The sequence below is a fragment of the Apis dorsata genome, unplaced genomic scaffold (genome assembly GCF_000469605.1).
Source record: "Apis dorsata unplaced genomic scaffold, Apis dorsata 1.3 scaffold_83, whole genome shotgun sequence".
In the NCBI taxonomy this organism is placed as follows: domain Eukaryota; kingdom Metazoa; phylum Arthropoda; class Insecta; order Hymenoptera; family Apidae; genus Apis; species Apis dorsata.
Genome location: NW_006263381.1, coordinates 38,050 through 48,944, shown reverse-complemented (window position 1 = coordinate 48,944; position 10,895 = coordinate 38,050). Strand labels below are relative to the sequence as shown.

Here is a 10,895-nt window from a genome sequence, read left to right as displayed (position 1 = left end):
TTTTATATTCAATTAAATTATTTTAAATTATTACCTTGGAAAAACGTGACGCATTATAAATGATTCACTCTGATAGATAGGGAAGTTTATTCACATATATAATTTTCTTTTTTAATGTATTATGTTTAAAATTTTATTCTCATTATTTATAATATTTATATAGTGGAGCAATTTGTTACATCGGATCTTGCCGTGATTTTCAAGTAATAAGATTTCGGTGATATAGTAAAACCATCGTATCCATTTGGATCTGGTTTGCCATGTTCTGGTGAAATTTCGATATCGAAGTAATGTATCACATAGGCAAAATATAAAAATAAGGATGTCCGAGCTAGCATTTCACCCGGACAACGTCTTTTACCTAAAAAGAACAAAATGACTATTATATACATGAGTTTTATATATCAATTTATCAATTATATCAATTATATATATCAATACGTATAAAAATTTAATATAATATAACATAAAAATTATATAATATGATATAAAAATTTCGAATATTTACACTGATATTTTAGTTTTCTATTTATCTTTTTTTGATAATGAAAACTACACTAGAAATACTACATAAAAATTTAATTTTAATCGATGAATTATTTTTCGGGAATAATGATATATGGATACGTATATGCGTGTTCAAAAATATTCTAAATGATTCTAAGAATCATTTTTGTATTGAAAAAGATTTGTACCTAAACCAAATGGTATATTGGCATTATTTTGACAAAATCGACCATTTGCATCGAGAAATCGCTGTGGCCGAAATTCTTCTGGATGATCCCAATAAGCTTGATCGTTATGCGCACTATGGAAATCCAAAAGAACTATGGTATCCTAAAATAATAAAAATATATTAATAAAACTATTTATTCGGGATATTATTTGTGATACTTGCCTTGGGTATATTGTATCCGTTTAAAATTACGTCTTTTGTAGTCTTATGAGGTACTCCAAGTGGTGCCAAAATCAAAAATCTTTGTATCTAATGCAACAATTAATTGTTTATACAATTTTTACAAGTTTATAATAATCATAATGAATAATAGATGAAAAAAATGAAAACTTTATTAATCAAAAACTATACTAATATATAACTATAATAATATAATAATTGTGTAATAATAAACATAAAATCTTATACAATAATTATTAACTTCTTTATTAATTAATTACCTCCGCAAGAAATGATTCCATAATTGGTAACGATGAATAATCTTCCAATGTAGGAGATCGTGATCTGCCTACTACGTTATCCAGTTCTTCCTGGAGTATTTTAATCCATTCAGAATGTAAAGATAAAAAGAGCAAAGTAGTCGATAAAGTATCTGTTGTAGTTTTTGAACCGGCTAAGAAGAGGTCCAGGCACAGAATCAATAAATTTTCTCCTTTTAAACAATAAAAATTATTTGTTATTAATAAGAAAAAAACTTAATTGTACGCATAAAAAAAAATCTCACTCACTATCAAAAATAGAATCATTTTGTATGCCATTTTTTGATGAAATTTCTAGAAGAAAAGCTTCAATCAAGTCTTGCGGCTGATTTCCAGATAAATGTTTTTCGTGGTTATTGATTTCTTCATCTAAGAAATTCCAAAGTTTTCGAAGTATTTTCATTAAATTGTTGTAACCGGATAATTCTGGTATTATGAAACGTAGAAATGGCATTTGTGAGATAATGCCGCCCATTGTATCCATCAATCTATGGCAAACGCATACAAATGTTTCGACATAATATTTGCATTGTATTTCTTAATGCACTTTCTGCGCTTTTAATTATAATCTGATCATATTAAAAAAAAACTTTAAAAATTATATTTTATTTTTTAGATTCTTTCTATAATTAAATTACCTAAAAGAATCGTGAACAGTTTCAAGAATTTCTATCAATTTTTCATTCTCATAGTCAAATCTGTGACCAGCAAACATACACCAGAGAGAGTTCAAAACTGCAATGTCAAAGGCTGTGTGCATTGGTACAGGGCCTTTGGTACTAACACGACGAAGATAATTCACAAGATTTTCAGCTTCGACAGTTAAATATTTTTCCATAATTGACTGACCTAGGCCAAAAGATCTGAGATGCCGCATTGTAAAACGACGACATTGAGACCACGTTGATCCTTCCGTAAATAAAATACCTGTCAAAATTTATTGATAAAATTATATTAAATTTATAAATTAAAAAAAGATACACAACATGTTTTTTAAATCTAATATTAATCGTTTATAGTACTAAATGAAAATTATAATTAAAAATTGAAAATTTTACTTTTTCTTTCTCCAAATCTTTTTTACATACCTTTTCTCTTTCCAAAAGCACGGACTCTGAAAAAGAATCCATCCGGTCTGCCGTTAAATTCGTCTTGAAGAAGAACTTTCTTTACTAGATCGTGCGTCGAAATTACAACGACTTTCTGACTTCCTAGTTTCAAACCCAAAATCGGCCCATAAGTCTTCGACAGTTCTTGAAAAGCCAAGTAAGCGTATTTGTGTTTCAGTTTCAATCGTCGAAACGTGAGAAAACAACCGATTAGCGGCAACCATTTTGGACCTATTCAAACATTGAATAAAATATGAATAAAAATTTGAAAAAAATTAATAAAACATCTTGATAAATTAGAATAAAAAAAATTATAAACTAAGACTTTATTATTATTAGGAATTTTAATCTCACAGAATTGTTTTTTTTTTTTTTTAGATTTAAAGTAATTAGTGTTTTATAAAAAATTATGTCTATTGATTATAAATTTTTTGTTAACCGACCAGGAGGAAAATTATGCGGTTTGACACAATTGTAAAAGATACAATAGAGTGCAAGGAGAAGAGAAATAATCACGTAGAACATCTTGAAATGACTGATACTTTAGTTTGAGACTTCGAATGCGATTACTATACCAAGCATATATACATGTATGGTAACCAAAACGATTCTGGCGGTACTCTGTGATATTATCAGCGTGACACCCATGGCCTTTGACGAAAATATCTTTTTGTCTGAGACATCCTTTTCATGGCGCTCTTCTCATTCTGTGTTCTGTTTATAGAAATCCATTTTTTCTTCCTTTTTAAATTATAATACAATAAAAACTCGATGTAAAATGAATCGCTTGGTTGAACTTAACAATTATCATTGTTTATGTCACAATATGTGTAAAAAAGAAACGAAACAAATAAAATATAATAGGTATATAAAAAGTAATTACTTACAAAATAATAATTGCTTATATTAAAGTATAAATATTTGAAACATTAAAATAATTGAAATAAATTGAAATCAAAAGAACTGTCTTTTATTTTCATTATAAAATGATACAAAAAGAAAGTATCAAAGAAGTTGAAATATTTAAAATATTGAATTATTTTCAGATTAAATGGCTTAAATTGACTTACACCAATTTTTATATTTTTGCGAAAAAAAGATATATATCTTCCATGTATCTTTTCATTTTGAATTCTTGTTGATATTCCATAACATGAAATAGCAATAAAATGGAACTTTCTGATACGCCTACGATTGCTATTCTAAAATCATCATTTTAGAAAGTTTTGGAAATTTTGATTTTTTCAAGTTTGAGATAAAAATTGAATTGTTAAGACTTAAATTGTTAAAATGCGAGTTTTTGAATTTTTAAAACAAATATTTATATATAATTTGACTTTTTAAATCAATAATAAATATAATATATAAAATATTTAGATTATAATTATTGTCTAGTCAAAAAATTATATAATTACCACTCAATAATGGAAAAAATCAAGTCATTTTTGATTTTATCGCTATTAAATTCGTATCATTTTATATTAATCGTAATTTAAATTAGAAAAGTATTCAAAAGTAATGTTATATAATTGTCGATTATATTCTCTTGTGCGTGAATTATGTTATAGTTTGTTTTTGATTCGTAAAATTCAACTATAATCGTTCGATATTGAAGCTTCAAAATTTACTATATACATAATTATATTTAATTATATTATATTAAGAAATATATAAAACAATTTTTTCAATTTTCTCTAATAAAATTTTAATTTCATAAAATTTTCCAATAAAAAGATTTTACTATAGTTACGTTAAATTTTCTATAAATTTCATCGAGATGAAATATCGAAATAAAATATCGAAACGAAACATCGACACAAAGAGACTGAGTAAAGTGAAAACCGCAATGGCCGGTAAGTCGATTAGAAAATATACGACATTTCTCCGATTCTTTTTTCTTTGACACAACGCATGAAAAGTCTGACCTCACGGTATAGTTGGATCAAAGCAAGTTTCTCTCGTCGTGCATTGAGGCCGATTCCACAGCATAATGCACATATATGACTTATTAAGCCAAGTTTATGACTGACGAACAAACATGAAGAAGCATCAAATTATAAGCGTGACAAGCATCAATGAATATAATCTGCAACATGTTATACACTTAACTATACTAGTAGTATCATTAAATCTCTTAACATAAACATAAATATATAGAAGTGAAAAATTTTACTTGCGTACATAACTGTTTAAGAAGACTGATGTGAAAAGTACCAAAAAGATAATGCTTTCGTACAATGTCGTGTAACATCGTATATATCATCATATATATCAAATGTGTTATGTTAGTGTGGAATTTAATAGTATTACGCATATATTTACATCTTTAATGTGAAGTTAAACAATTAAATTTTTGACTTCTGTGCTTTATTCATGCTTCTTTATTTAGAGTAATGAAATCAAACGTTAGAATTGAATATCAACAAACAGAAATAAATTATTTCTATGTATTCGTTCATGTTGCTTCCTTCGTTTATGTTCATTCGTGTTCATTTGTATTTACTCGATCCTATTCGTATGTAAACATAGCATAGATCTGATTTTATACACAGCTGGATATATATAAGAATATATGTAAGTTACTCACTATACTATAGTAACTCGATAACGAATTAATTTATTTCTTTTTGTAGGTGTATATATGTGTGAGATATATGAGTATGAGTGCATGGATACTTTCACTATGGTCGAGGTCTCCCATATACAACGCGATTCGACTTCCTTCCATAATAGATATGAACTTTCTCTGGTTTCGCAGCAGCTGCGGCTCGATCGCATGGTCACGTTGCGTCATGTTAAATCTAGATTCCGTGATAACGAAGCGATATAATAATACAAAAGTGTTAATGAAATATTAACAATTATATTAGTAATAGTAATGAACGAAAATGACATTTAGATGTTTGAAAAAAATAAATGGTATTAAAAAAACGTTGAAGAAATATTTCTATTTTTATTGAAAATTCATATAATATTAATAAAAATTCAATCTATTAAATTATTTTTTGCCATATATTTTTGATTCAGTTTTGGCTGCGTAGCCAATTTGTATTATGTAAATAATATAAAATAATGCAATGAAATAATTTGTATCATTAATAATTTTCTTTTTACTAAAAAATATAAGTTTCTATAAATTTCACTGTAATATAATTCTTTGGAAAAGAAGAATAAAAGAGACTTATTTTAACAAAATATTAATTAACTTTATTTATAACGATATCGATTAACAAAGAAAGATAACAACAACATTGTATAAAAAAAAAGAAAGAGAAAATATACATAAAACGCATTAGAATACGGACTTTGTCGATTTATCCTTTTAACTCTCTACAACTTATTCTTACGACTAAAATAATATATACAGTGGCTTATGTTACAATACTTTCTCAAATAGTTTTTTGTAGAAGTTCATATTGTTTAATCAGCGTTGGGGAAACGTGAAATTTTGTGCTAAACCGCTTTGATTATTTGCTGGTGGTGGTACCAGATCTTGACTAATTGATGGAGTTTCAATCTTTGATGATCTATCCCACCTGACCTTATTTTCATCGATTTGATATTGTTGTTGCTCAACCTGAGCATTTTGCTTTGAAATAGTGTCAGGACTGTAAGGAGCTATCTGAGAATCTTGAGCCTGTGTATCTTTTCGGTCCCAACCGTGATGAGGATGGTGATCATCTATAGGAAACCATTCCGATATCCAGACTGGTTTCCAAATTTTTTTCCATGCTGGAACCCAAATTTCTTTCCAAGCTGGTACCCAAATTTGCTTCCAAGCCTCTTTCCAGGCTAACTTTTTATCAGGTACCCATTCGAGCTTCTTATCAGTCTTCCAAATTTGTTTCCAAGCCTCTTTCCATTCCAATTTCTTATCAGGTACCCAAATAAGTTTTTTGGATGGTTTCCAAATTTGTTTCCATTCTTCCTTCCAAATAAGTTTTTTATCGTCTACCCAAATTTGTTTTTTAGCTGGTTTCCAAATTTGTTTCCAGGCTTCCACCCATTCTAACTTTTTGTCTGGTACCCAGATCTGTTTTTTTGCTGGTTTCCAATACTTTTTCCATAATGGTTTCCAAATTAGTTTCTTCTTCCACAGATCATGACTGGTATATTGCCATCCATGATGATCGGTACCGTGATAATGTTCTCCGGGAATGCCGATCTTGACCCATTCAGGAATCCAGATCTTTTTCCAAGCTGGTACCTGAATCTCTTTCCAGGCTGGCACTTGAATTTCTTTCCAAACCGGTTTCCAGATCTTTTTCCATGCAGGTACCTGAATCTCTTTCCATGCTGGAACTTTTATAGGTTTCCAAACGGGTTTCCAGATCTTTTTCCAGGCTGGTACCTGAATATCCTTCCATACTGGGACTTGTATTTCCTTCCACACTGGTTTCCAAATTTTTTTCCAAACTGGTACTTGAATATCTTTCCATATTGCCTTTTGCGTTGGAACCCACACGGGTTTCCAAATTTTTTTCCAAGCAGGTTTCCAGATCTGTTTTTTTGCTGGTTTCCAAATTTTTTTCCATCCTGGTTTCCAGATAAGCTTCTTCTTCCAATAACCATGATCATGATGATCATGGTGATTGTCATGATGTTCTTCGATTGCTGCACCATTCCCACCGCCTCCAGAATGGCCAAAATTAGCACCAATGTCACTACCTCCAGAATGACCAAAACCACCGCTAACATCACCACCTCCAGAATGACCAAAACCACCGTTAGCGTCATCACCTCCAGAATGACCAAAGCCACCTCCATCACCACCACCTATGTCACCACCATGACCGCTTGAATCTCCACCATAGCCGGAACCCAAATTACTGTGACTTCCCAAATCATCACTCCATCTTTTTTGTGCCAATGTGCTATATCTATATATAAAAATTATTTAAAGTATTGTTCATCATCTTTAAGTATTTTTTAAAATAATTTATTAGTAGCAAAATTCAAAGATAATTAATATAAAAAAAAGTATAATAAAAAAATAATCAATATAAAAGCAATTAAACTTACGGAGTTTGTTGCTGAGACTTCTGTTGTTGCAGTTGATTTTGATCCACTGCTTTGCTCGCCACAAATGCGACTTGCAATAGCACCACTAGTGCAACCTGTGAACAATATAATTGCACAAGTGTTATAAAATTTCATACATAAATGCATGCTAGGATTTAGTATCATCTGTTTTTTTCATTTTTAATTTCCAGAGTGCTGGTTTATTCGATCTCATTTAGATGTCGATAAGAACCCGGAATATTCATGCAAAATCAAACAAAATAGAGAAATCTCTATTTTTTATAGCTATGTTCCAGACATGACTCTTAACGACTGTTCGTTTATGGAACATCACTTTCGAAACTCGTCGCTGATCGATAATCAAGTAACATGTTTGTCGACTAGTAGCCGGCGTCATACAGTTCCGGTTTTGACTACTGTTCTCAAATTATTATATGTATCATAACTGAAAAGAATTATAACGATTATTGAAGTCATTTAAAATTATATTATATTATGAGAGTATAATATGAATTTTTGAATGTATAATTATTCACTAATGAATTTTTATAAATCTGAATCCATTTTTTTCAATTTTCTCTGAAAACCAAAAAGTAATTAAAAGTAATTTTATAATAATCTATTATAAATATCTGTATATATTATAAATATATTACTATATACAAATTTACCATTAATTCCATTTTTCAACTTAATAATCATCTGGAGCATTTAATGTTGGCTTAATCGTTAAACGGTAATCAAATTTTAATGTACCAAAAAATCTCAAATAAAATAAAATTAACAATCAATCATGATTACCATTCTTCGATAATGACACTACTTACTCCAGATACGATGAATCTCGAAAGTATCACCTATTGTTTTTATTCGCATCCTTGCTACGATGAAATCATTCAAGAACATCCACCTTAAGGATATTTAAAAGTTTGACGGATATGGATGAAATTGACAAAACGTTTTGAAAACATATTTTAAGAATAAAAACTGACCACGCATCCCGGGCGAATCCTCATATTTCTCGCAATGCCGCCCGTCGGGCTCGGGCCGCGTATTCTTGTTCCCTAAGTGCAGGAAAACGTAACTTACTTCGTCCAATCAGTGGAACGCCGTAGTTATATAGGCGCGTATTCTCCCCCAGTGCCATCGTCTGAAGGTGACTTGTGGTGTGTCTGGGCCAGATGGTAAAAGTGGTGGTAAAATCGGCCTGGAGGTGGAGGTAGGTCCCATAGTTGGAGGAAATCGAGACACGATAGTGGTGGATTCCAACGAGACTATGTTACGGAAACTCGACTGTTCAGCGTTGGGACCAATCTCGTTTTTTACTTTTTGTTAATTGATTAGATCACATTATTCACATTGATGCGAAAAATGTGTTGTGACGTCATCGAAAGCCTTTGCATTTTTCTCTCCTGGATTTAAATTTTTATGATATATGTTTTCGTTTCCTTTTTAAATTATGTATAACATACATCTTATCTTTCAGTATAATCATATTTACCTTTCATTTTATTCTTTTACATTTTATTATACTGATATATCTCTGAAATCATTTAAAAAATTGAATAGATATCTTTAAAGTTGATTCCTTATATTTTACTTTATGTTTTATATATCGATGTCATATAATTCTTCTGATAATTAATATCGTAAATCTTACGAATAATACGTGCATAATAATATTTTATTAATTATCCCAACGGAAATTGTAATTATTTATTAAGTTCAAAAGAAACTTAATCCCATCGCTATGTTCTCTCCTTCCTCCTTGTCCACCTCCCAGACCAACGATCTTTCTTTATACCACGAGGGGCCATCGTTCCGGAGAAAGTGATCGGGAACGCGATCCGGTCGGGCAAGCCTTACGGTTTCGCTCTCTTGATATTTATGCGGCTCTGTCCAGTGAAGGCGAAGTTCATGGAGAGGCAAGGTTATGTAGCAAGGTTATACCTGGTGCTCCAGATTACCTAGATGGAAAAGTAATGGCAAAAGGAGATCGACCGTACCACATCGTATTTCACGCGAATTTTTTCCTCTTCAATGATTGACTAACCGTTTTTTATGTCCGCGTAGGTTTCTCTCCCGGAAGATTCCAGGAAGGTGGCTCCATGGTTGGACCACCATCGTTTTTCCTTTCACATATTCTGTCATCATTGATTGCCATAAAGGTGTCCGATTGACGCGAAATTATCACTTGAGTGAACCAAAGTTCTTTCCTTTCCTGCAAATAGTTAAAAAATTTTATATATTGTATTGTTAATACGTTCGATATTCTAAATGGGGATAGAAATTTTTATACGTTATAATTTTTAAGAATGGTTAATATTAAACGATTACAGTAGTTTGGATTAAAATATTTCCAATATTTGTTTCCAATTTTTTAAAATAAATAATTTAACTGAAGTTATTATTTATAAACTTAATAAAAAAATTAATTGTTATTGCAAAAGAATCATTGTATATATTTTTCTTTCAAATGAAAATCAACTTCTATTTATTTTTTTCATTATTTCTAATGTGTTTTCTTTCATTAATTAAGCATTCAAATCCAAATAAAATATGTTTAGAAAATTTTATTTTAAATTATTCATCATGCGACAAATAGTATGCAGTAATATGTTATTTAATCAAACTTTATTAAAATTTGTAACAAGATCACTACAAGATGTGAACAAAATGAATTTTACTCTTAATAGAAGAGATATAAAAAAGAGAGAAGTTATGTTCTATGTATTATATACTTTTGCAAGATTTATGTCTGAAACGAAACAACGCGCGCAAATTATGGCGGCATTGCGTTTTATTTGAAAAGCTCATAATCACAGACGCCTGCACTGGTGAAAGTACACGCTAAAGCGGAAAGAAACATTATAATGCAAAAGCAACGATTCGTTATTTAAATAATTTTCTTTGAAATTTTAACCATTGGCAATTGTAAAATTTGTTTCAATATTTTATCGATAAATTTAATGAGAAATAGAATTTAAAAAAAAAAATAAATAAAAGCACGGAGAAATATAATAAAAATTAAAGATCTATGAAAAATAGATAATGAAAATAAAAAAATAAAAATTATAACCTAAAAAAAATAAATACTACGAAGAAATATAAAATATAATATTCTTCGCTTCAAAAATTTGTTTAATTGAGTGATAATTATCTAAATTCGCGTGAAATATGCAATAAAAATACATGTATATTCATGGAATGAAAGTGAATTCTTCATTTTACAGAGTCAGATGCCTGATTGCACATGAAATTTTTACGATATGTTTCAAGTATTCTAGTTCGTAAATCACTTAGTCACCTAGTTGCTCCAGATATTCAGGTTTGTATCAAAGAATAGTTCAAACGGACGTTTCACTGTTTCTTCGTGTCTGGGATATTAGTTTTCGCCTGATATTTTTTTTTTAACTTCAAAAAAAAAAAATTTATTGTTGAAAATTGAAACTCATTATTCTTAGAATATTAACATTTTTTTTATGAATTATAATAGCTTTAAGTCTATATAATTGTGTATCGTAATTTAAAAGATAAATGCGAAATAAA

At 29.6% G+C, this 10,895-nt stretch overlaps 2 protein-coding genes across 2 annotated transcripts; both read right to left on the bottom strand.

The window, feature by feature from the left end:
* Positions 1–104: 104 nt before the first annotated feature.
* On the bottom strand, positions 105–3,120 carry LOC102681974 (methyl farnesoate epoxidase-like). The gene is made up of 8 exons (XM_006611080.2): positions 2,768–3,120; positions 2,304–2,555; positions 1,854–2,142; positions 1,465–1,703; positions 1,177–1,388; positions 899–985; positions 696–837; positions 105–361 (listed from the first exon to the last, which is right to left on the bottom strand). Exons 1-8 carry the CDS (start codon positions 2,847–2,849, stop codon positions 156–158), a joined length of 1,509 nt encoding a protein of 502 aa, XP_006611143.1. The 5' UTR covers positions 2,850–3,120; the 3' UTR covers positions 105–155.
* Positions 3,121–5,508: 2,388 nt separating this feature from the next.
* Positions 5,509–8,463, bottom strand: LOC102670836. Its single transcript, XM_006611081.1, has 3 exons — positions 8,339–8,463; positions 7,347–7,441; positions 5,509–7,204 (listed from the first exon to the last, which is right to left on the bottom strand). Exons 1-3 carry the CDS (start codon positions 8,360–8,362, stop codon positions 5,749–5,751), a joined length of 1,575 nt encoding a protein of 524 aa, XP_006611144.1. The 5' UTR covers positions 8,363–8,463; the 3' UTR covers positions 5,509–5,748.
* Positions 8,464–10,895: the final 2,432 nt, after the last annotated feature.

What these genes read in the sequence shown, in the direction of transcription:
- LOC102681974 (XM_006611080.2), bottom strand. Translation starts at nt 2,849, where the DNA reads ATGTTCTACGTGATTATTTCTCTTCTCCTTGCACTCTATTGTATCTTT. An exon ending in ACGGATACAATATACCCAAG is followed by an intron (nt 838 to 898) that starts GCAAGTATCACA and finishes TTATTATTTTAG; the next exon opens with GATACCATAGTTCTTTTGGA. An exon ending in CAATATACCATTTGGTTTAG is followed by an intron (nt 362 to 695) that starts GTACAAATCTTT and finishes TGTTCTTTTTAG; the next exon opens with GTAAAAGACGTTGTCCGGGT.
- LOC102670836 (XM_006611081.1), bottom strand. Translation starts at nt 8,362, where the DNA reads ATGAGGATTCGCCCGGGATGCGTG. An exon ending in GGATTCGCCCGGGATGCGTG is followed by an intron (nt 7,442 to 8,338) that starts GTCAGTTTTTAT and finishes TATTGTTCACAG; the next exon opens with GTTGCACTAGTGGTGCTATT. An exon ending in AAGTCTCAGCAACAAACTCC is followed by an intron (nt 7,205 to 7,346) that starts GTAAGTTTAATT and finishes TTTTATATATAG; the next exon opens with ATATAGCACATTGGCACAAA.